The 26,232-nt window shown below is 36.1% G+C and overlaps 1 protein-coding gene and 1 pseudogene across 5 annotated transcripts in view; one reads left to right on the top strand and one right to left on the bottom strand.

Moving 5' to 3' along the window:
* Nucleotides 1-26,232, top strand: part of PCDH15 (protocadherin related 15) — a 1,661,037-nt gene that overhangs the window by 1,475,086 nt on the left and 159,719 nt on the right. For all 5 annotated transcript variants that reach the window (XM_089314076.1, XM_089314072.1, XM_089314075.1 and 2 more), the window contains 2 exons: nucleotides 15,307-15,447; nucleotides 17,703-17,815. In XM_089314076.1, the coding sequence (XP_089170202.1) occupies nucleotides 15,307-15,447; nucleotides 17,703-17,815 (254 nt within the window). The remainder of the gene's footprint in view (nucleotides 1-15,306; nucleotides 15,448-17,702; nucleotides 17,816-26,232) is intronic.
* Nucleotides 24,711-25,364, bottom strand: LOC138845481 (thioredoxin-related transmembrane protein 1 pseudogene; annotated as a pseudogene).

Raw genomic sequence — 26,232 nt, 5'->3', positions numbered from 1 at the left:
CAACTAATGCTGCAATGAACATGGTGGAGCAGGGGTTTTTTTTGATAAATGATTTCATTTCTTTTGAATGTATGCATACTAATGAGATTGCTGGATCAAATGGCAGCTCTATTTATAGTCTATTTATGTTTTCCCTAGTGGATGTACTAATTTACATTTCTATCAATAGTCTATAATAATTTCCATTCCTTCACATTCTAATCAGTCTCTGATACTTTGATGGTAGCCATTCTAATAGGGGTGAGGTGATATCTCATTATTATTAGCATTTGAATTTTCCTAGCTGCATATGTGAAACTTTCTTTTGCTTAAGCATAAAAAAGATGACAGGCTATTAAAGTCTTGGATCAAAACTTCTATTCTGTTGGATTTGATTTGTTTATATTATGTTGAGAAATTTTACATCAGAGATATAGTTCTGTAATTTTTTGTGTGTTCATCTGTAGTTTTGACAACTGGAGTATTTCCCTTAGCTTGATCTTTTGAGGATTACTGTATGTTGTTCAGATGGCACGTTTCATTGTTTTTGAGGCTGAGTAGTATTCCATTGTACATTTATGATACACTTGCTTTACTCATCAATGAACTTGTAGATTGCTTTTCCCATTGTGCACATTGTGAATAATGCTGCAATGTGCAAACAGCTATCTCTTCAAGGTCCTGATTCCATACCTTATGAATATATCCTTAAAAGTAGCATTGCTGGATTGTATAGAGGTTCTATTTTCAATGTGTTGAGATGAAACTCTGTATAATTTCCTATCGTGGCAGTGCTATTTCGTACTCCTACCAGTAGCGTGCAGGTATAGTATCACATTCTTTACATCCTCACTAGCTCTTGTTTCTCCTGTTTACTTGATAATAACCATCATGATGGGTGTGAAGTGATACTTCAACGTGATTTTTCTTTTTCATTTCTTTGTTATTACTAATGAGTAATATGTTTTCATATACTTGTTGAACATATGTTTTTCTTGAGGAAATGTCCATTCAAACTGTGTCAATTTTTAATGAGGTTATTTGGGAATTGTACTATTACTCAAGAAATCTATTATACAGTACTATGCTAATAATTAATTGTAATAGAGTATACACTTAGAATTATGTTCAGAGGGTAGCTCACATGTTAAATGTTCTTACCATATACAACATAAACACACATATACATGTACACACACATACAAATTATGTTCACTTTTTAAAGTTGTTGAGAGGATTAAATGATTTTATTTTTGTGAAGCAGTAGATGCTTGCCACGTAACAGATTCTCACAAAATATTAACTATCATTGTTTCTATGTTTATTCTTTTTTCATTTATCATGTCTCTGAGATATGCTTCTATTGAGATCCTTTACTTTATCTTTGTCCTTTTTTGTTTCCATTTGTTAAAGTTTATAAAAGCCAGTGACCTACTAACCTGCATGTAGGTTTGGGGAGTGTTAGGTACAGGGGCATGAGGAGGTACATGGGCTGCTGAATCAGTCCAAAGACATTTTTTCTCTACATATCTCTTCTGCTTCTTTAGTGTGTTTGAAATATAGTAGAGCTGAGTTTCTGTATTTGGGCTCCTATTTGAAAAGAGAATTGTTGGAATCGCTGTAGCTATTCAATGCAACTACTTTGGTTTCAAACCTGACTCCTCCGCCAATTGTTATAATACAGAACCTTTCCCCTCCAATGCCTTGCCATTACCAAGCTGATTTTGCCACAAAGAATCCCAAATATTATGCCAAATATTATGGCCATTATCTGTATAGTGGACACTAACTCATTAAAGGGCTTTCCATACAGCTATGACTAGTGTGAATTATCCTGTCAACTTCTAGCCTAGGAGTGTTTCATAAACACACAGCAACAAGAACGCAGTGCATGAACCTGGCACTCAGTGAAAATGAAGAGACTAAGAAAGTGATCTCATCCATGTTGCTTTGTTGGAAATGCACCTAACAGCATCGATCTTGCTTGCCTACTAAAATACCACTTAGTAAACTACACCAAATTGTTACTGGCTCATGATAATGGAGCTTGTTATTTTTGTTAATGGATCTGTGAGAACACTGTGAGTTGCCTGCCCTTGGTTTAGGACTAGAGATTGGATTTATATTTATTCCACAAGTCTCTCCCTTCAGGAACCCCAGACTACTAACCAGGACTGCTTTTCACCTGACAAAGTACAGAGTCATAAGAAAACATACTCTACCACCTGATCATGTGTAGACTTTTCCTGTGTCCCAGTGCGTCCCATTCCATTGAGCAAAACAAGTTATTTGGCCTAGCTTCAAATTAATGGGACAAGATGTGGTGGGAAGGAGCGTAGAGATTTGCTGAAGAGTAACACAATGTACCCTAACAAATTCGTGATAATGATTCCCTTTGGTATAAAAGGGATACAGGAGAGAGGTATGAGAATACCAGGATGTAAAAATGTGAGGAATTTCATAAGCCTTGTAGAACCATTGATTCTAATGTCCCATATACTATGGATTAATTTTTATCTTAAACCTCTGTTCCTGAGATCCAAACAAAATAAAAATGTCAATATTTATTACATGCATAGCATCCAATATTATTTAAGATGTATTTGTTGTGCAACAATAATTTAAGAAATGAGGATTAAAAGTATCGTATTTCCTAGTCTCTTAATTTCAAATGTTAGATTTAAAAAAAAATAGAAAAAAATTCATTCAAATAAATAGAAATGCCAACCTGTAAGAATCACTTTGGAAGAAATGTTTGCAGTGCTGAAAACCAGGTAAGAGGGAGCCTGGTTTTATCTATCAGGTCAACAAGGTTCTGGTTGGGAGGATGCTGAGCTAAGATCTGAAGTTTCTCACAAGGCAAAGTGGCCTGATAGAACAATGAAGCCCATAAGGAGGAGACAGAAGAAGCAGTTTGAACAGCCAAAGGGAATAAGCATGGGGATGCAGCTGCATTTGGCATATTGTTTTCATTTCCTTTAGTTATGCACCCAGTATTACGGTTGATGGATGATGTATGTACACTTTTTCAATGAAACAAATAACAGTAGAGAATGTTCTTGGTGCTTGAGATGTAAACTTGAGTCCCATCCTGGGAATTCTTTGTTTTCACCTGAAAACACTGTGAAGATTTCTTATTTTATCCTAAGAAAAATGAGATCCAGGGATTGGAATACTTATGCAGATACATCCCTATTTTCTTTTGGTTATACGGTTTGTTTTGTGTAAGGGAAGTTTGAATGCATGCACTTTTCATTACAAACCCAGCAAACATATCCGAATGAAAAAACGTCAACAAATTTGAATTTGTTATTTGATGTCTTTCAGGGTTGAATTATGCTTACCTTTGAAAAACACAATTCCCGAGAAACTTAGTAGTAAGTAATTTAAAGCAAATATTTCTTGGGATCTTTATACCTATGTTTTCTTAAAGACTTTTTTTATTTATTTAAAAGGCAAAGTGAGGGATGACAATTGGGAGAGGGGGAGAGAGAGATCAATATCTTCCCTCTGCTAGTTTACTCCCCAAGTGATCACGACACCTGGGGCTTTGCCAAGCTGAAGCCAGGGGTGGGGGGCTCCACTGGGGTCTCTCACGTGGGTCACAGGAACTCTAGTACTTGAGCCATCATCTGTTGCTCTCTGAACATATTGGCAGGGACCTTGATCTGGCTCTAGAGCAGAGTATTTGGGACCCAGAGTAGTTGGTCTGGGATGTGGGTAACCTGAGCAGCAACTTAACATTCTAGGCCACTTCGCCTGCCCCTTTCACTGCTGGGCTCATACATATCTAGAGAAACTGAACTTTATACACAAACCACACCAAGTGATAACTGGCATAAGAAGCTTACCTCCTTTTATTTTAAAGATTTATTTATTTATTTATTTGCAAGTCAGAGTCACACACACACACACACACACACACACAGAGAGAGAGAGAGAGAGAGAGAGAGAGAGAGAGGTGTTCCATACAGTGGTTCACTCCCCAATGGGCCTCAATGGCCAGAGCTGCGCCAATCTGGAGCCAGGAGCCTTTTCCAGGTCTCCCACGTGGGTGCCGGGACCCAAGGACTTGGGTTATCAAGAAGCTTACTTTTAAGAGTGTTGACTCTTTATGTAATCAAATTATGTTAGTTATTCTCGGTGTTAGAAGAGGGGGAGGTGAGGAGAGGAAGCAATTAAAATATGTGGTTGGGGGCGGCATTGTGATCTAGTTGGTAAAACTGCTGCCCGCAGCACTAGCATCTGATTCAGCTCCTTGCTAATGCTCCTAGGAAGAGCAACAGATGATGGCCCAAGTGTCTGGGCCCCTGCCACCAAGGTGGGAGATCAGAATGCAGCTCTTAGCTCCTGATTTTGGCCTGGCTTTGGCCATTGTGGCTGTCTTAGGGAGTGAACCAGCAGATGGCAGATCTTTCTCTTCATCATCTTTCTATATACAGTACTCCAAATCATATTTAGAAATAAGCCTATTATGTTATCAAGCAAATGTTCGTAATTGATTATTTTTTCAATAGATGCCATGGATCATGTCCTTTCTGGGGAACATTACAGTTAACAAACACTCCTAGAGTCTATCAAAATTATTGACTAATGTCACTAATATTAGTATTTGTACTTAACCAGGAAAAATGATTCTGTATAGCAGTTCCTTAACTTCTTTAAACCTCAATTCCATAAATGATTTATTAATTTATTTGAATTAATTCTGTATTCATTGATAATACATATATGCAATTAATATAATCAATTAACTTGTTAAGACTATTTCACTGGATTGTTTGCATAGATATAAAGAAGCATGAAAACAGTTGGCTGATGTGAGGCATATATATCTTAGTGATTCACATCTTTGCTTGCAGGGTGTTGATAAACAAGTTTGGCTTTGCTCCTGGTTTGGCACAGTACTTATTGTACCAGTTGGTCTCTCCTGAGACCAATGCCTAGACTCATGAAGTCATTTTAATTTCACCTATGGCATTGTAACATTAGAGAATGAAAATCCCATGAAAATACCATTCTAACAAGGCCTTTAAAATTCAACAAATTAAAAAAGTAAATGTGTTAATAAAATTCTTAGAAAAATTAGTTAGACTTTGTGTTAAATGCTAAAATTTTGCAGAAAATGGAATTTAAAATAAAATTTTTAATGTGAGTAAATTTTGAAATCTGTGTAGTTCTTCCACATTATACATATCAACTTGGCAATTATCCTTCATATGCATGGATCTCAAAATTTATTTACACCAAAATAAACTTTATCTTCTGGTTCCATTTTCTGCAAACATTTTGAAGTGCCCTCATAAATATCTTTTTTGTCTTATTTTTAAAATTTTATTTAAGGTATATAAATTTCACATATTTTATATATACAGATTCAGGAACATAGTGATACTTTCTACTCTACCCTCCCTCCCACCCGTGCTCCCACCTTCTTCCTCCTCCCTCTACTATTCTCATTCTTATTTTTACTTTTTACAAGGATCTATTTTCAGTTAACTTTATAGGATTAACTTTTGTAGGATTAACCCTAACTAAGTAAAGAGTTTAACAAATAGTATGAAGGAAAAAAAAAAAAAAACACAGTTTCTCAACAGTCAAAACAAGAGCTGTTAAAGATCATTGCATCTCAAAGTTTCAATTTCACTCTTACAGATTACCTTTTAGATATTATATTACTACAGATCAGGGAGAATAGATGGTGTTTGTCTTTTTGGGATTGGCTTATTTCAATATGTTTAATGGTTTCCAGTTGTATCCATTTTGTTATAAACAGGATTTCACTTTTTTTTTTTAACCATGGTATGGTATTCCATTGTGTATATATAAAATAATTTCTATATCCAGTCCTCAGATGGACATCTGGGTTGATTCCACATCTTAGCTATAGTGAATTGAGCTGCTGTAAACATGGGGGTACAGATCACGCTTTCTTTTTATTAATTGCTATTTTAGACATTTGCTTATTATTTTTTGTGGATAGTGTTTTTTATAGAAAACTTTTATTTAATATATATTTCATAGGTACAACTTTTGGATTATAGCGGTTCTTCCCCCCATACCCACCCTCCCTCCCCCAAACCATCCCACCTCCTACTCCCTCTCCCATCCCATTCTTCATTAAGATTCGTTTTCAATTATCTTTATATACAGGAGATCAACTCTATACTAAGCAAAGATTTCAACAGTTTGCACCCAAACAGACACACAAAGTATAAATTACTCTTTAAAGACTAGTTTTACCGTTTATTCTCATAGTTCAAGTCATTAAGGACAGATGTTCTACATGGAGCGCACATGCACAGTGACTCGTGTTGTTGATTTAACAATTGACACAATTTCTTTTCATTTCGGTAAATTCCCAGGAGTGGGATAGCTGGCTCATATGGTAGGTGTATGTTCAGATTCCTGAATTCTCCATACAGTTGGCTACACCATTTTACATTTCCACCAACAATGGATTAGGGTACCTTTTCCCCCACATCCATGCCAGCATTTGTTGTTTGTTGATTTCGATATGAGAGCCATTCTAAATGGGGTGAAGTGAAACCTCATTGTGGTTTTGATTTGCATTTCCCTGATGGCTGGTGATCCTGAACATTTTTTCATTTGTCTGTTGGCCACTTGAATTTCCTCTCTTAAAAATGCCTCTTCAAATCCTTTGTCCATTTCATAACCTGATGGTTTGTTTTGTTGTTCTCGAGTTTCTTGAGTTCTTTATAGATTCTGGATATTAAGCATTTGTCGGTTGCATAGTTTGCAAATATGTTCTCCCATTCAATGCTTGTCTTTTCAATTTGCTAAGCGTCCCATTGAAGAGCAGAGGCTTCTCAGCTTGATATAATCCCATTTGTGAATTTTGGCTTTGATTGTGCTTCTGGAGTCTTTTCAATGAAGTCTTTACCTATGCGAAACTCTTGCAGTTTCCTCAATCCCCAATGTTCTCTAATAATTTAATGGTATCTGGTCATAAATTTAGGTCTTCAATCCATTTTGAGTGGATTTTTATATAAGGTGTAAGGTAGGGGTCATGCTTCATACTTCTGCCTGCAGAGATCCAATTTTCCCAGCATCATTTGTTGAAGAGACTGTCCTTGCTCCAGGGATTGATTTTAGCTCCTTTGTCAAAGATAAATTGGTTGTAGATGTGTGGGTTGATTTCTGGCATTTCTATTCTGTGCCATTGGTCTGCACATCTGTTTTTGCTGCAGTACCAGGCTGTTTTGATTATAACTTCCCTGTAGTATGTCTTGAAACCTGATATTGTGATGCCTCTGGTTTTCTTTTAAGTTATATAAGATTCTTTTTACTATTCAGAGTCTCTTGTGTTTCCATATGAATTTTAGCATCATTTTTTATATCTGAGAAAAATGTCGTTGGTGTTCTGATTGGGGTTGCATTGAATCTGTAAATAGTTTTTGGTCTGGACATTTTGATGATATTGATTTTTCCAATCCATGTACATGATTTTTTTCATTTTTTGTGTCTTCTTCTATTTCTTTACTTAATGTTCTGTAAATTTATTCTCTGAATATCTTTTACTTTATGTCATTTCATGCTGATGTGTTTTACATTTGTCTCCTTGAGTTTAAGATAAAATGTTTTAAATCTCAGTTTATAATTTTCACTTTACCTTGCCATTATAATGCTCAATGATAGAATAAATCCAGCTCCATAGGTTGCAATCAATATAATCTGTATAAATTGAAGTACATTTTGTGATTTATTAGGGTCTTCTCAGTAAGGAATGATGTCTGCTTGACTGAATCCTAAACATGTGCTCTGATCCCAGCACCTTCATTTAATAGCACTACAGCTTTCTCTTTCAAGTAAGTGTCAGGCCCTTGACGATAGAAGCATTTCTGTCTTATCACTGCCTGCCATCTTGAGAGATGAATTTAAATAGCTATGAATTAGAATTTATGAACAGATATTGTTAGGTTGAAAATTGAAAACTTGGCAACACTTACCAATATTCTCAGGGAATTCAGTTTGTAGAGGTTCTGTGGACCACCTCTAAGTAGGTATCATTCTTGCAGTGACCAGAAACACTACTCAGAAATTCCAGTCTTATTTGACACTGAATTAACTTACTGCATAATTAAGACTTTTTAAAAATATTTTATTTATTTTTTTGGTGGTAGAGCTACAGACAGAGAGATGGAGAGACAAAGAGAGAGGTCTTTCTTCCACTGGTTCACCCCCCAAGTATGGGTGCCAGCGCTACAGGCAGAAGATTAACCTACTGCCCCACAGCACCAGCTCCTAACATAATTAACACTTAACATGCTATGGAGTTAAATGTGTATAAGAAAATGTGAACTATATCCTCTTAGAGTATACATCATCAGATGATTCATTTATTAGGCAAGCATCAAATTGATTGTGCCATCCATTTTAAAGGATTATTCTAATGATGGAATGCATTACAAATAATTAAGGAAGTAACAGAAGGACAGAGGCTGGGAAGTAGGAAAGAGAAAGTGCTTTATATCCAGTCTAGAAGAGAAAACAAAGAGTGTCCTTACTGATGAGTGGTATTGAGGGGATTTCAAAAAGCTTATGACCAATGGATTTACAACAAATTTTATTTTGTTGCAAAAAATCAAATTTATAAATAAGTTTTCATAATTTATACTTTCCATAAACTTTTTAAATATCTCTTTTAGTAGGAAATATTTTTCAAAGTATATTTGTTCTCCTGTCTTATACGTGTTTGGTGCTATATTTTTACAAGTTCTATTATCTCTTTTGTGAAGCAACCTTTGCAAATACAAACCACTGAGTGGATCTTTCCTTCCTTTATGTTCTCAAAATAAATGCATAATGCTACCACAAAGGGGAACACGGGTTATACACATTTACAACTCCATGGCACATTGCATGCATAGCCATTCCCATCACAGCTGTAAATGATAAGCCTTAAGCTGTGCATCCAGGAAGCTCAGGACACACAAATACATAATCATTGATGACATTATATATCATCACACACATAGCAAATTATTGACCTCTTAATGACAATCTATAAAAGACAGTAATAACCATTCTGCTCAAATGGAGCTCACAGGTGAGAAATGGAAATCGATCGCAAACCATAAACAAATAAATATGTAGCAAACATGGATATAAGGATGTATACTATACGGAAAACAAAGTAGAGATTGATCAGAGTGATTTATATGTGTTTATACCAGCAAAATAGAGCACATCTGTGTTGCGGAGAAAAACAAATGGGACGACCCCCAAGGTAGAGACGATTGAGTGTTTTATAAGGTCTAGGTGAGTGAATTATTAAGGAACATAAGGAAGGAAGGAATATGAGATGAACTCTTGTCTCCTCCACTTGGCTATAAGTTTTTTTTCATTTTTGTATTCCCTGAACTCAGCTGGAAATGTGTTAGGACATGTGTTAAATGAACTGAGGAATAAGTGAATAAATGTATCTAAACATATAATAAATCCTTCATAAGTTATTCCTGATACTCTAAAACATACAAACAAGTTGATAAATAATAAGTGATGAAAGATTTTTATGGAATTTTCAATTAAGATTATTTTCAATTTGGGACCGGCGCCACGGCTCACTTGGTTAATTCTTCGCCTGCAAATCCGGCATCCCATATAGGCACCGGGTTCTAGTCCTGGTTGCTCCTCTTCCAGTCCAGCTCTCTGCTGTGGCCCAGGAGTGCAGTGGAGGATGGCCCGAGTCCTTGGGCCCCTGCACCCACATGGGAGACCAGGAAGAAGCACCTGGCTCCTGGCTTTGGATTGGCGCAGTTCCGGCCATAGTGGCCATTTGGGGGTGAACCACCGGAAGCAAGACCTTTCTCTCCGTCTCTCTCTCTCACTGTCTATAACTCTACCTGTCAAATAAATTAAATAAAAGATTATTTTCAATTTAAAAACATCTCCTAAGTTATAGCATATATGACATAAATGTGTTACTATTTAGTTCTATGATACTACCTTTGAAACTAAAGTTAGATAAGTATATTTATCTAATGACACACAAAATGTCCTTAGGGATTTGTTCTAGATTGTTAACTTCTACTGTCTTATCCAGGTTTTGAAAATTTTCATCACTCCTTGAATGATTTAGTTTCTACTAATATCATGGCTCTATTTTAAACATTCTATTCAGAAAGTACTTGGATATCCTTCTCAAGGAGAGTGTGTCACTTATTTGAAAATTCCAGGAAAAAAAAAATCAAAGAATGTTTTGGTGAATGGAAGTTGACATTTAAAAGGATTGCTGTACCAGCGCTTCATCAGTCTTAAAAACGTGATTATCTGAAGAAACACTTGCTGCGGTAGCTGCGCTTGGCTCAATTTGTAGAAACAGCTGTCAGGGGCAATCAGGAGGCTTCCGAAGAGCTATGGTGTCACGCTTCTTGCATGTCCTCACTTTCCATGAAAATCTAAAGGTAGAATTCATTGTATTGACCCTTCAGAGGACTCTAAACTTCAGAATAAAAGGGAGCTCCATTTTAGATTCCACTGCCTTTTTAAAAGAGGGAAGAATTCACACAAATTTCCCCCACATTCCTAATTTATTAGTGTTTATGTCTTTGTAAATTCTTTCTACAATGTTTAGGGTTAATGATCTCTTTTCATGGTAGATAGGCAAGTAGAGTAAAATCTCCAGATTGTTTAAATAGCCTCACTTCTATTGTGCTATTTTGTATGTATTATGGGATTTCTTGCTAACTTGCTGTAAATTATGTTGAATCAAAGTCTATCACATAGTATCTTTTGAAATTTGCTATCGTCTGAAATAGCTACAAATATTTTAGCTCATGTTATAAAAATATATATGCCTAGCAAGAGATATTATAATTAAGACAATTGAAGTAAAGAATAGAGCAGATTCTGGTATTAACATAGTAAAATTAGGGGCTGGGTTGTGGTGTAGCAGCTAAAGCTGACACCCAACAACATCATATATGGATGCCAGTTCAAGTCCTGGCTTCTCCACTTCTAATTCAGCTCTCTGCCAGTGATCTAGGAAAGCAGTGCAAGATAGCCCCTGTACTCATGTGGGAGACCCAGATAAAGCTCCTGGCTTTGACCTGTCCTTGCACTGGCACTGGCTATTATGGCCCTCTGGGGATCTGTGGCCATTCTCTCTCCCTCTCTTTCTTTTTGTCTGTGTGTGTGTGTCCCTCTCTCTCTCTCTAACTCTGGCTTATAAGTAAATATTTTAAAAAACAGTAAAATTAATGGGATGTCTAAAGTATTTTTCTTGATTATGATTTAAAATAGTTGTATTCATATGAAGCTAGAGTATGTATGCATTTCTAAACCAATCAATAAGTTAAAAGGATATGAGAGTAAGATAATATATTGGAAAAGAATGCCTCAGGTGTGCAAAAATGTTACAAGTAGCTATCCTGCTAAAGCAAGGCTCATGGGTACAACTCTTGTCTTTACCACTGTGGAGTCATCTTGCCCTAAAGGGAATATACAGCTATGCAGTTGTGCTGCCTCACCACTCAAAACAGAGTGAGGTTTGCTCTCGATAAGCCCTTAGACATGAAACCTTTACCTGAAGAATGCATGCTAAGTGTATTATCATATTTTAAGTTCATCAACAGCAGTTTATGGTTGTAACAAGCAATTGTAGTTCCTGCACTATAGACTGAATGGGTACTGAGGTTAGCAAAAGCTATGGAAAAAAAAAAAAAAACCTGAAAATTTGTTCATGAAATAGCTTGTGCTGTAATTTTGGTCTTTTATTCTTTGCCTCTTCATCTAAAAAGTGACCTGGAGTATGTGCCGCACACTTCCTGGGCAGTGCAAAATTTACTGGGACATCAATTTCTAATGCATCTCGCCTAAGTAATTTTGTGTAATTACATTGTCATGCTGTTCCCCTGTTAAAACTCTATTTGTTGCCTTAAAGATTTGTTGTCAAAAACATTTTTTTAATATTTAAGAACCTGTGTTTTAGAATGAGGCAAGTTTGACTTAATAACATTGATGTTTTCTAGCTAAAGAAATTTCAGGAAATGAGTTAATTCTTAAAATTTTGATTTCAGATTCTGTAAAAATGTGGATGCTATTCACACCAGCTGCTAGATTTTTCCTAAGTATAATTTGATATGTAGAAAAACACTTAAATTGATAGCTAACAATGCTTATTTTCACTATTATTAAAGTACAAGCAAAATTGTCAATGTATACCATTATTAATAGACCTGGTTATTTACAAATGGTGCAAAGTTTCTCGAATAAATGTGCTATGTGTCTCTCTTTTACACTTTTTCAGTAGTTGAACTGAAAACCACTAGGTGAAATTAGTAGTTCATATTAGCATATTATCTCACAACTGACAGTTCCATAATTTCTTGGGATTTTTCCAGTGCTCTGTATTTCCAAAATCTTGAAATACATGAAGACTTTTTAATAGATTGATTTATTTATTTGAAAGGCAGTGTTGCAGAGAGAGAGAGAGAGAGAGAGGTTTTCCATCCACTGGTTCACTCCCCAGATGGCCCCAATGGCCAGAGCTATGTTGATCCAAAGCTAGGAGCCAGGAGCTTTTTCCAGTCTCCCACCTGGGTACAGGTGCCCAAGGACTTGTCTATCTTCTACTGCTTTCCTAGGCCATAGCAGAGAGCTGGATTGGAAGTGGAGCAGCTGGGACAGGAACTGGCACCCATACAAGCAGCAGCTTTACCCGCTACACCAAAGCACTGGCCCTAGTGAAGACTTTAAATACAAATCTTAATGTCTGGGAATACATGACACATGATAATTCATTCACTTATTCATGCATCCAGTCAAACACTGAGTAATACCTCTAAGGGCCAGGTTCCATTCATGGTGTTGTGATAGAGTCGTTTTGTGAAGCTTGTATTCTTTTGGAGGAGACAAATAGAAAACAAATAAACGTATAACACATACCTTATGCTTTCAGGTAGGATTACTGAAGAAAAATAATTTACAAGGGATTGTTATAGAGCCTGGGGAAAAGGAGGATACATTTATTACCTAAAAATCTTGGAGACGAGTGTATCAGGCATAAAGCAAAGACAGTGGAGCACAAAGAAAGACAATGTGTGAAGAAAGAATAAATAAGGGGATGAAGTTAGATAGGTAAGCAAAAATCAGCTATTTTTAGGATATCACAGCCCATAATAAGGAGCTTGACTATTTTTGTGTGTGAATGAAATCCCTGGAGGCTTTTAGCCAAAGTTTACATAGTGGTTTATATTTTAAACAATAACTCCAACAAAAGGGATACAGAGAGTCAATTAAAAGTCCACTGCTAGACATAACTGTCTGACAGAGATGCATTCATTGAGGTATCAACAAGATATGGTGATGATTTGGTTACATGACTCTAGACAAAAAGAGAGGATCCATGCTATCATCCTTAGGGTTTGATTTCAAATTCACTTTGGTAGAAGATGGGGGCATTTCTCTCTAATAGAGGAGGTAAAAATTTGGAAAAGGAAATTAGGACTTTGGCTTTAAATATGGCTAGTTAAAATAGTATGTCTAGTTGACAGTTGTATGAACAAATTTGGACTTTAAGGGTCTAGAAGTTTTGCCATAAATGAAAATTTGGGGAGTTATGAACAAATTCAAAGTATTTAAAAGTATGGGATGGGAAGATGCTCTAGAAGCCTACAGTAAACATGCTAGAGATACCTATGAAAGAGCCATGGCAAACTCTTACATTTGATAGCCAAGATGACTGGGAGAAAGCAAACGGTCTGAGATACAGCAGCCAGCAAGGTAGAAGAGTGGAAAAAAGTTAAATAAAGAATATACTCTGGTAGATGGGGTTTTGTGTAATGTCTGAAAGAATTGCACTTACAGATATTAATCAGGAAATTATACCAGCCATAGAGACTAGCATATTTATCCTGTAGCCCAACTGTGATTCAGGAGCCAACATGAACAAAAAATTCTGTTCAAGGACTGTCCTAAAGAAGATTAGTGCAAATAACAATGTTCTCCTAGCCATCATAGCATCCAAGTATCACTAAGTATGACAATTGCTGGCCCATGGAATAATATTCTTGTTGTTTCTATATCAAAATAATACAAAATCAAAAGCTGTTTTTATATTAGTATTTTCTGTAAAGGATTTAGTGGTATAATATCTGTGTCTGTAATGAGCATCTACTGCATTCTAGTTCTGTGTCTGAGTTGTTTGCTTGACTTCTAGGCATCAAGAAACTTAAAAGCCCTAAGCACTGAAAAGATTATGTGACTTACCTCATTGTCACCCTGTAGAATTCAAAATTTAACCAACTTAAACCTCAGTGTGTATGGGGAGGGGGGGTCCTGGTAGATAAGATGCCAGTGAGAACATTTGTATCCCATAGGAACTAACTTTACTATCTGGCTCTAACGTGACTCCAACTTGGTGCTAATGCAGACAGACCCTGGAAGGCAGTGGTCAGGGCTCAGGTAATTGGGCTGCAGTCTCAATTAGAGGCTATTGAAGGCATTTGCATAATGAGTGAGAAGATGGGAATGGAGTGTTCTGCCTCTTTTTCTCTCTCCTCATACAAATGAGTTTTAAATATAAGTAAATGACCTGATATAAGTGAGAAGCTCCAACAACATATGGAGAAGCTTCATTATATTCACATTGATACTTTAAAAATCATTCAATATTACTTTTTCTCTTTTAAAATAAATGTTTTTTTTTTGGTTTATTCTCCATCTCTTCAAGTTCATTGGAAATACAAAAGGTGAAAGAGTACACATGTACATATTTAGTATGATTCTTGCAAAACCCAACAGTCAACAAGTGTTAGCTGTCATTATTTTACTATTATTATCATCTCTATTCTAAAGAGTTGTTGTGATGAGTAATGTAAGTGATTTAGTGTGATAATTGCCACACAATAGAGGGTAAATAATTTTCATTTCCTTCTCTTCCATACTCGTTCCTAGATTTTGTCATAATCACCCACACTATCATTTTCTGTATGTCACATATTTCAAATAAGTGTGATATTAAAAGAAAAAAATCTTATGACTGTTTCAGAAGATAAAATATTAAGGAGACACTGGGTGTTTGGGGAAGCAGCTGCAATTCATATAATTAAAGTAAAAGAGAAGTCACCCAAGGCAACTGTTAAATTTTTCGCTCTCATAAATCATTTAAAAATAACCTGTAGTCACTTCATTGGTTCAGATTGAGTTATACTGAAGAAATATACTGCTACATTTCAACCCTGAAATTGTGAAATCTTGAAATATGCTTCTTTGCTTCTAAAAAGCCATTCATTTAAAAAATCCTTGTTACATTATCACTACATTTTGTTTTCATTTTGTGACAGTAAATTAATTTATTTTTAGGGGTTACCTGCAAGTCGAGTGAGGTATAGAGTAGATGACGTCCAGTTCCCTTACCCAGCTAGTATTTTTGATGTGGAAGAAAATTCTGGAAGAGTAATAACTCGAGTCAATCTTAACGAGGAACCAACCACAATTTTTAAGGTCAGTGTGCCATTTACTTTATGTTGTATATTTGATTTGATGTTTCAATATTTATAGAGTTTGACATAACAGGTAATAGTGTTTCCTTTTACTTTTTTTTTTGCCTTTTTGGCTTTTTTAATATTAAAATGGTTTTCTTTGGTGAAGCGACATTAAACTAAAAGATAAAATGATATAACATATTGGTGATAACTAGAATTTACTATTTTTACCTCTATGATAACATGCCTTACAAGTATTAAGTATAAAACTAATGTTTTAAAACAATTTAATCAATTAACGCTGATTTTTAAACTCAGTAACATTTCCCATGGCAATAAATAATATTGATATTATTTTATTCACTCCATGATGCTCTACAGGATGAGTGCATGATATGTTTTCCTTTTTTTAAAAAAAAAATTTATTTATTTATTTGAAAGAGTTACACAAAGAGAGAGGTGAGGCACAAAGAGAGAGAAAGAGAGAGGTCTTCCATACACTGGTTCATTCCCCAATTGGCCGCAATGGCTGGAGCTGTGCCGATCCGAATCCAGGAGCCAGGAGCTTCTTCCGAGTCTCCCACGTGGGTGCAGGGACCCAAGGACTTGGGCCATCTTCTACTGCTTTCCCAGGCCATAGCAGAGAGCTGGATTGGAAGTGGAGAAGCCAGGTCTTGAACTGGTGCCCATATAGGATGCTGGCGCTTCAGGCCAGGGCTTTAACCTGCTGTACCACAGCACTGGACACACATTTTCCTTTTAATCTAATAACTTGTTCTTGGTGTTGTGTCTGGATTTTTTTTTTTTTTTACTATCAGCTCTGTATTCTGAAACAGCTTGTATGAGTATCACCTGCCATTTCCTGATTTTTCCCCCCTTAAGTACCAGAAACAGAAGCTACTGAATCAAGTCTATATCAAGTCTGTGCTTCTAGAAAATTTGTGGAAAAAATTAATCCTATGGCAGATTCTCAATCATACTCCAGAAGAGTACCCATTTTCCAAATAAGCACTGCATCTTATTATTTTCAGTCATTGTTTATCTTCTGTATCCAAAATATATAAAATATCTACAACTATGTGATGTATGTGAAGATTCACTGCAGTTGTCAGTGGAAGAGACTATGGGATCTATTTGGGTTTTCACTTTTTTCCAAATTGTCTTAAAAATGCACATGTCAAAAATATTGAGGATTAGTATTATCTTAGCTAATCCATTTCATTAAATGTTTGAACACTTCCATTTTTTGCAATTATTTTCAGTTATTTTTGCACTGTGAATAAAGCCTTTATTCTACACTAGGGAAATATCTTTGTCACTTAACCTTGTGATAATCAATGAGCACCATGTCTCACTTGATTTTATCACTGTTTAAAATAATCATTCTGCTTGTAAATTAGTATAATCCCAAAGGTAAATGTGACTCTCAGAATAATCCTTGCTAATGGTCTTTCATGATCTAGGTTAAATTATTGTAAATTCTGGACCTGAAGCTTCAAAAATATTGTACATTCTGGAGAAACAAATAGTTTTAAAACATTAATATGCCTTAAAATACGCATTGGAATTATTGGTGTAGTTTTGGTTGTTAAATAAAATGATCAATTATAAAATATATTGTCATAAAAATAATATACAAGTATCACATCTTAAGACTAAAGATTTTATTGTTTTCATTTTATGTAAAATTTCTATTATACCATATTACATAGGTTTTATATAATTTAATTGTTTTTTAAAAAATGTATGCCAAAGTGTGTTAAACTATAACATTTCCAATTTTATCCTCCAGAGTCAAGTATTTCCCCCTTATAATCTTGCAAACAATTAATTCACAGGAAAAATTAATTTTCTTTTATAAGCAAGCTAATTAGCTTTTTGCTATTGATGTGACTGAATTTAACACTTTTTAAATAAGTGTGCTGATGCTGTAAAGCAGATGCTTCTACTGTAGGCACCAGTGGAATTAGAAAACTTTTTAATTGGAGTGATGTAGTATCATACATCTCTCTTACTGGAAGGTTTTTTAAGCCATAGAATTGGTAACTTCCTTAAACTTTCACACATTACAAATGAAAATCGCAAGAACTACAAGGCTGGATTATTGTGAAGATTAATGAGGATGCAGCCTTTGCTAACACAAAGTCTGCTGCTTGGGAGGCAGTGAGGGGATGAGTATTGTTCCCCTTTCTAATGAAGAACATATGTATAAAAATGATGCTTCTGTTTTCTTCTTGCTTATGCTTTTAACATGAATTTCCATTACTTTTTAAGTTGGTGGTTGTCGCATTTGATGATGGTGAGCCTGTGATGTCCAGCAGTGCCACAGTGAAAATTCTTGTCTTACATCCTGGGGAGATCCCACGCTTCACACAAGAGGAATATAGGTATTAAATCCCATCTGATTTTCAATACATCAAGTAGTTATTGTGTGTATATATTTTTTTCTTTTAGGGAGTGCTCAAAATTAATGTAATATGAATCTATCAATTAACTGAGCATCCAAATTCTAGCTTAAGTTTCAAATATACTGTCATGTTTAATTCAACATTTAATACAGTTAAAATGATAATTTATTATAAAATAGTTTTATTAATGATTTGTTATTGGGTCTTTTAATATTCTATCAAGCTTTGGAAAATACACATTATATTTTGGGTTTATATTTTAACTAAAGAATGATCTCAGTGACAAGAAGGAGACTCTTAGCTTCTCTTTACTTGCTCGATAGAGTATATGAGGGTATTCTTGGAAAATGGAGTAAAAAATATATTTGTTTTGGTACATAAGATTTTGAAATTCATGCATTCATTTCTTAAATATTTTCCATAAGTTTTTTGAGGTTCCTCTTCAATGCATTAGTTTCATTTTTTTTGTTCCTAAATAAAATTATCTTTCAATTATGTTTTCCATGAACTCTGGAAGTACCATTGTGTCATCCAGTTTTTGTCTCTAGCCACCAATTGCATTTTGTATCTATTAATGTAAATATTTGTAGATATCACTAGGTATGTAATATAATATTTGTAGATATTACTATATAATATAGATATTTTAATGTAGATATTAATAGATATTTTTGTATTAATGTAGCTATATAGGTCAATCATTCTATTAATAGATAACAGACTAACACTGTGGTACAAATATTTAGCTATATATATTAAAAATATACATATACGTACATATATTTACATAACTATTTATATATGTACATATAGATACTGATAAGGTTTTAGTCACCCAGTCAGCTCAGATGACCATAAAAAAATGTGTGGCTTAAACAACAGAAATTTATTTTCTCACTCTTCTGTGAATTGACCATCCAAGGTCTATGATCACCAGGCCAGCATGGTCAACTTCAGACTCTTTTCCTGTCTTACAGACAGCTGCCTTCCCACTGTATCTTTCCATGGCAGAGGGAAAGCAAGTATGCAGCATGTCTTCTTGCAATGACACATGCCCTGTTGACATCTCCACCCTCATTACATTGATAAACCAAATTACCTGCCAAAGACCTCATCTCCAAATATCAATCAATTGGGAACAATTAGGGCAAAAAACTAATTAGAGTCAAAGGGATCACACAAACAAGACTAGTGTCTGCTAATACTAACTGATAGAATCAAAAAGGGAGAGAACAATCCATCATGGGAAGTGGGATACACAGCACTCATAGAATGGCAGATGTCCTAAGTAGCACTCTGGCCTCAGAATCAGCCCTTAAGTATTCTGCTTTTAAAAAATTTCCCTGAATGTGTGCCCTGTGATGTTTCCAAATGGCAACATGGGGGTGGTGGAGGTACAGATTCAACTGTGAAACCCATGGCCCGCACCCCTGTACTTGGTATGAGTCTCAACTACTCAGCTTCCAATCCAGTTTCCTGCCAAGGCACACCCTGGGAGGCAGCAGGTGATTTCTCAAATACTTGGATCTTTGCCACCCACCTGGTAGACCTGAATAGAGTTCCAGACTCCTAGCTGTAGTCTGGCCCAGACATAGCCATTTTAGTCATTTGAGGAGTGAACCAGCAGTTGGAAGATTGGAAGATATTTTCCCAGCGTCCTCCCAAAGTAAATAAAAATTAAAAAAAAAAAAAAAGATCGAACTGTATCTGAACTAACTTGATATGTTTCTCACTAACTTATCTAGATCATTTAGGCTCTGTTTGAGGTGGATCCAAAAACTCCTCACAGTTTCAGCTCAGCTGAATACCCACCTTTTTTTCTTAAAAATCCTGACCCCAACTGTACTCATTCTTGGATGCCAAAAGAGAAGTTAAAAAAAAAAAAAATTGAAGAGTCGGTAATATTTTTCCCATGAATGAACTCCGTGTGTGGTGTACTGTTTCTCTGGGCTCATTTGGAGCTCATTTCTGTATTAATAAAAATACGCCTGCAGACTTCTCAAAGTATCTCTTTGCTCATTATCTCTTTTAGTTAAAATATTGTGGCATTGAGGCCAAGGTCACAGGTTCAGTCATGGCATTGCTCATTTGGGTGTCTTTTAAGTGCTCTTGTTTAATGCCACCTTTAAAAAATACAAATGTTTTGTTGAATGAATAATTTACATCTCATACCATCTCTGCATAAAACTACTAACTACAAATGAATCTATTAATAAAGTTGTTAACAGAGAGAACAAAACACTAGCTAATTACTTGGTGCTGAAATTATCAGCAGTCATAGGAGAACATGTGAGAAAATTTTGACCTTCCAGACTTTTTTAACAGTTGCAAAATTGCCCTTGGTTATTGTAGTTCTTTGTTACTCTACTTATAAAGGCAAGGTAATCCGTTTTGCCTCCTACTGTTCATAGCTAGTATTCTATCTAAGAATCAATATCATTTTCATCACAGATTAAGTCTAATTGAGCATTGAAAAGGATCCTTTCATTGTCTGTGGGACACCCAGAAAACCTGAATAATAAAGATAAGGCTGCCAGAATTTAGCTTAGCCATTAAAATTCCCCTATCCACATTGGGATGCTTGGGTTTGAATGAAGCTCTGGTTCCTGGTTCTAGCTTCTTGTTACTGTAGAAACTGGGAGACAGCAAGTAAGGCTGGAATAGTTAGCTCCCTGCTGCTCACATAGAAGACCCAGAATGAGTTCCACACCATGATTTTAGCCTGGCCCAGGCACAGCCCCAGCTATTGGTGATTTTTTGAGAATGAACTGTCGATAAAGCTCTCTTTCTTTTTGTCTGCCTAGCAAAAAACAATAAAGTATCATAACAAATATGTATAGAATACTCTACTTCTTTAGTAAATGCAAAAAATGAATTAAAATATTGATATAGGCTTAAATTTGAATCATAACATCAAATAAACTATAGAAGACTTCATACTGATGCTTATCTTCATTTAATTCTCCATTCTTTGGAGTATTTGGAGGGTATACATGGCAGTGTGTCTAGATGCCTACAAAATCCTTTCCTCTTTCTCATGGTCATAGAAGCAAACTAAATTCCCCAGCTTCATTTACCAGGTGGAGCCATATGACCAAGTTCCAGAGAGTATAATACGGAAATTGGTGGTCTGCAACATTTTCTAGCTTGGCTTAACCCTTCTCCTTTATGGGTGGCTGAAATGGAGAAAGTTGGGCAACTGCAATAACTGTATATTAACAACTATAAATATACAGGATCAAAGCAGCCTAAACCCCTGAATCCTAGTTTAGAGAAGAGCTACCTAAATGGGAATACTCTTTAGCAACTGTTATGTAAGCAAGAAATTTAGGTGTTTGTCTATTGTATTAGGTACTATTGTTTAAAGAAGTATAAGTTGTTTAACATTTTAGTAGTGTGAAGTCATTAATTGCATGATATATTTATCACTGAAGTTTTTTTTGTAATTTATGTTGCAATGTTTTCCCATTTTTCATTTTTATAACTTTATTTGTGGCGGAATAATTTTCATTCTTGTGTAGTGTTTTCTTTTCATATGTTCAGTCATTAACATTGGCAATGTGAACTATGCCATTTAAGATTGCTGTGAAGGCCAGCCATGTATTCTATTCTTCCCTAACAGGAAAAAACAAGGCATAGAATAATTTCTGAAATCTCTTGCTTCTCTTAAGTTTTTCAGATTCCCCATACGGCCTCAGGCAGATGTACATAATTGCCAGAGATACTGAACAATGTTATGGACCCACAGTTATCAGGATGATCCTTTGTATTGGTATTTGTACTAGTGGAAAGAAATTCTATTTCCTGTGTTCAAATTAAAGACACACACACACACACACACACACACACAAATAGTAAAAGATTTCTGCTGCTTGAGGCTGTGAGGACAAGCATGCTTATGGGTTGTAAATGGAAAGGCGTAATCCCAAAGAAGTAGGATTGTGAAATGAGATTTCCAGATCTCAGGAATCTCTCTATTCCAATACTGAGGTTTGAATTCCCTAGGGAATATTAGGTTTCCACAGATGTTTATATATTAAAGAGAGGTTTTAAGATAAAGTATTCATTTATTGTAGAATTTTAAGCATTTTTTTAAAAATTTTATTTTAGCAATACAAACCATGCATTTCATATATACAAATTTAAGAACATAGTCACTCTTCCCACCCTACCCTCCTTCCTGGTACACTCCCACAAAGCTTCCTCCCTCCCTCTCCTATTTCCCATATTATTTTTTACAAAGATTTATTTTCAGCTAACTTTACGCTCTTAAGGTTAACCCTACACTAAGTAAAGAGTTGAAAAAAATACTATAAATTAAAAAAAAAATGTTCCTCAACAGTTAAGAGCTGTTCAAAAACATCTCATCTCAAAGTGTCACTTTCACTACTATGGATTACCTTTTAGGTACTCTATTAGTTACCACAGATCAGAGAGAACACATGGCATTTGTCTTTTGGGGACTGGCTTGTTTCACTAAGTATAATGGTTTCCAGTTGTATCTATTTTGTTAAAATGACAGGAAGTCATTTTTTTTAATTCTGTGTAGTATTCAATAATGTGCATATCCATTTATTTCTTTATCCAGTCTTCAGTTGATGGACATCTAGATTGATTCGATATCTTAGCTATTATGAATTGAGCTGCAATAAGCATGGGTGTACAGATCACTCTTTCATATGCTGATTTTTTTATGTTTGGGTAAATTTCCATGAGTGTGATAACTGGGTCATACGGTAGGTCAGTTTGAAATTTCTGAGGTATCTCCATACTGTCTTCCACAGTGGATGCACCAGTTTGCGTTCCCACCAACAGTGGATTCAGGTACCTTTTCTCCCACATCTTCACCAGCATTTGTTACTTTGTTGATTTCTGAATGAAAGCCATTCTAACTGAGGTGTGGTTTTAATTTGCATTTCCCTGCTGGCTAGTGATTCTGAGCGTTTTTTTCATCTTTCTGTTGGCTATTTGGATTCAAGTCATTTGACCATTCCTTAACTGGATTGTGTGCTTTGTTGTTGAGGTTCTTGAGCTCTTTATAGAAACTGGATTTTAATCCCTTATCAGTTGCATAGTTTGCAAATATATTCTTCCATTCTATTGGTTGCCTCTTTACTTTTCTAAGTGTTCCTTTTGCAGTGCACAAACTTCTCAGCTTGATGTAGACCCATTTGTTAATTTTGACTTTGATTGCCTGTGCTTCTGGAGTCTTGTCCATGAAGTCTTTACCTATGCCAATATTTTGCAGAGTTTCCCCAATGTTCTTTACTTTGATTCATTTTTAGTGGATTTTTGTGTAAGGTGTAAGGTAGGGGACGTGCTTCATATTTCTGCATAGATCCAGTTTTTCCAGCACAATTTGTTGAACAGACTGCCCTTGCTCCAGGGATTGATTTTAGCTTCTTTGTCTTAGATAAGTTGGTTGTAGATGCACAGATTGATTTTTGGAGTTTCAATTCTGTTCCATTGGTCTACACATTTTTTTTTTTTTTTTTTGCCAGTACTAGGCGATTTTGATTATAACTGTCCTGTAGAATGTAGAATGTCTTGAGATCTAGTATTGTGTTGCCTCTGACTCTGTTTTGTTGTATAAGCTTGCTTTAGCTATTCAGGTTCTCTTGTGTTTCCATATGAACTTTAGCATCTTTTTTCTAGATCTGAGAAGAATGCCTTTGGTATTTTGATTAGGAATGCATTGTGTCTGTGAATTGCTTTTGGTGGTGGGGCATTATGATGATCTTGATTCTTCTAATCCACGGACATGGAAGATTTTTCCATTTTTTGTGTCTTCTATTTCTTTAATGTTTTGTAATTCTCATCATAAGGATCTTTGTGACTTTGGTGAAATTTATTCCAAGGTACTTATTTTTTTGTAGCTATTATGAATGGGATTGATCTTAGAAGTTCTTTCTGTTTGTATACACAAAGGCTATTGATTTTTGTGTGTTAATTTTATATCCTGCCACTTTACCAATTTCTTTTATGAGTTTCAATAGTCTCTTAATGGAGTTTGGATCCACTATATATTCAGAATCATGTCATTTGCAAATAGGAATAGTTTGACTTCCTCCTTCCCAATTTATAGCCCATTGATTTCTTTTTCTTGCTTAATGAGTCTGGCTAAAACTTCCAGGACAATATTGAATAGCAGTGGTGAGAGTGGGCATCATTGTCTGGTTCTAGATCTTACTGGGAATACTTCCAACTTTTCCTCATTCAGTAAGATGCTAGCTGTGGGTTTGTCATAAGTTGTCTTGATTGTGTTAAGGAATGTTACTTCTATACTCAATTTTCTTTTCTTTTCTTTTTTTTTTTTTTTTTTTTTGACAGTCAGAGTTAGATAGAGAGAAAGAGACAGAAAGGTCTTCCTTTTCCATTGGTTCATCTCCCAAATGGCCGCTGCGGCCAGTGCGCTGCGGCCCATGTGCTGCACTGATCTGAAGCCAGGAGCCAGGTGCTTCCTCTTGGTCTCCCATGTGGGTGCAGGGCCCAAGCACTTGGGCCATCCTCCACTGCCTTCCCGGGCCACAGCAGAGAGCTGGCCTGGAAGAGGAGCAGCCGGGACAGAATCCGGCGCCCCAACTGGGACTAAAACCAGGGGTGCTGGTGCTGCAGGTGGAGGATTAGCCCAGTGAGCCGTGGCACCGGCTATACTCAATTTTCTTAAGGTTTTGATCATGAAAGGATGTTGTATTTTAGCAAATGCTTTCTCTGAATTTACTAAGATAATCATATGGTTTTTATTCTTCTGTTTTTTTTTTTTTTTAATGTGATGGATCACATTCATTGATTTGAGAATGTTGACCCATCCCTGCATACCAGAGATAAATTCCACTTGGTATGGGTGAATCATCTTTGTGATGTGTTTTTGGATTCAATTAGCTAGTATTTGTACATCTGCCTGTACAAAGTCTTTCTTTGCTCCCCCTCCATTTTTGGCTTCCTCTTCTGAAACATCTTCCTCATCAGCTTCTTGTTCTTCTTACACGTTTTTCAAAGGTTGAGGAAATTCTGGCAATGATTTCTTTGAAGGGTAGGGCTGTGGTCTGCATCGTTTTGAAGGACAAAGGCAATCGGCTAAAAATATCATGCAAAGTCCTAACAACAGTCCTGAAAGCAGAGTTGCTAAAGCAAAAACAGGCAATCCAAGGTCTTCAATAAAATAGTTATGACAAGTCCTGATAACACATAGATAGCTGAAAGAGTGCTGACATACTACTCATCAGAACAGAACCAGGACCAATGAACAGAAACAGGCTCAATGCTCTTCCACTCTTTCTCACTTATGAAGTTTATGAAGTCCTTTTTGCTCCTTGGCCCCTGATAGCACCTAAATTCACCATCTTTACAATGATAAATAGTAGGAAGGGCAGTTATGATAAACCGTCCACTCAGTCCTGTCTGCTCCATGACATCTACTTTTCCAACATTCACTTCAAGATCTTCTCCCCATTCAGCAAAACTTTGCCATTATGATTGAAGATTCTGACAAGCAGGACACCATGGAGCATAAAATTCTATCATCCACTCTCCTATCACCTATCCTATATCCTATATCTATCATCACTCTCACATATGTGAGGACTTTCACGTCTATGTTCATACTATTTAATGGCTTCTTTATTAACCTTAAAACTTTTTTTCTAAATATTCATCAATATTTTATCTTTGAAGTTACTAACTATGCATTTTTTTTGACAGGCAGGGTTAGACAGTGAGAGAGAGAGACAGAGAGAGAGGTCTTCCTTCCATTGGTTCACCCCCCAAATGGCTGCTACGGCTCGTGCGCTGCAGCAGCCACGCTGCGCTGATCCGAAGCCAGGAGCCAGGGGCTTCCTCCTGGTCTCCCATGGGGTGCACTTGGGGCATCCTCCATTGCCTTCCCAGGCCACAGCAGAGAGCTGGACTGGAAGAGGAGCAATCGGGACAGAACTGGCACCCCAACCGGGACTAGAACCCAGAGTACCGGTGCCAACGGCAGAGGATTAGCCTAATGAGCCACGGCGCCAGCCATTAACTATACATTTTAATATAATTCCTTTGTTTGTATGATTTATTTATTATTTTTTTATTTTAATCTACTTAAAAGTCAGAGAGAGAGAAAGTAATAGAAAGAGTATTTCCATCCACTGGTTCACTCCCCCAAATGACCTCAGATGCCAGGGTTAAGTCAGTCTGAAATCAGGTACTAGGAACTCCATTTGGTCTTCCATATGGGTGGCAAGTGCCCAGACTCTTGAACATCACTGACTGCCTCCCAGGACCCCTTAACAGGAAGCTAGATAAAAAGCAGAGTACCAGCCGTCTGGTTCAGGATGAGGGTGTCCCAGGTGGCAGCTTAATCCATTGCAACATCCTACCCCAAGATCAGATTTAACAAGCGAGAATTTTGTTAA

The sequence above is a fragment of the Oryctolagus cuniculus genome, chromosome 15 (assembly GCF_051225735.1).
Source record: "Oryctolagus cuniculus isolate XC-2025 breed Fujian yellow rabbit chromosome 15, ASM5122573v1, whole genome shotgun sequence".
NCBI lineage: Eukaryota > Metazoa > Chordata > Mammalia > Lagomorpha > Leporidae > Oryctolagus > Oryctolagus cuniculus.
Note: the sequence above shows the minus strand (reverse complement) of the source record. Positions and strands in the feature narration are given on the sequence as shown.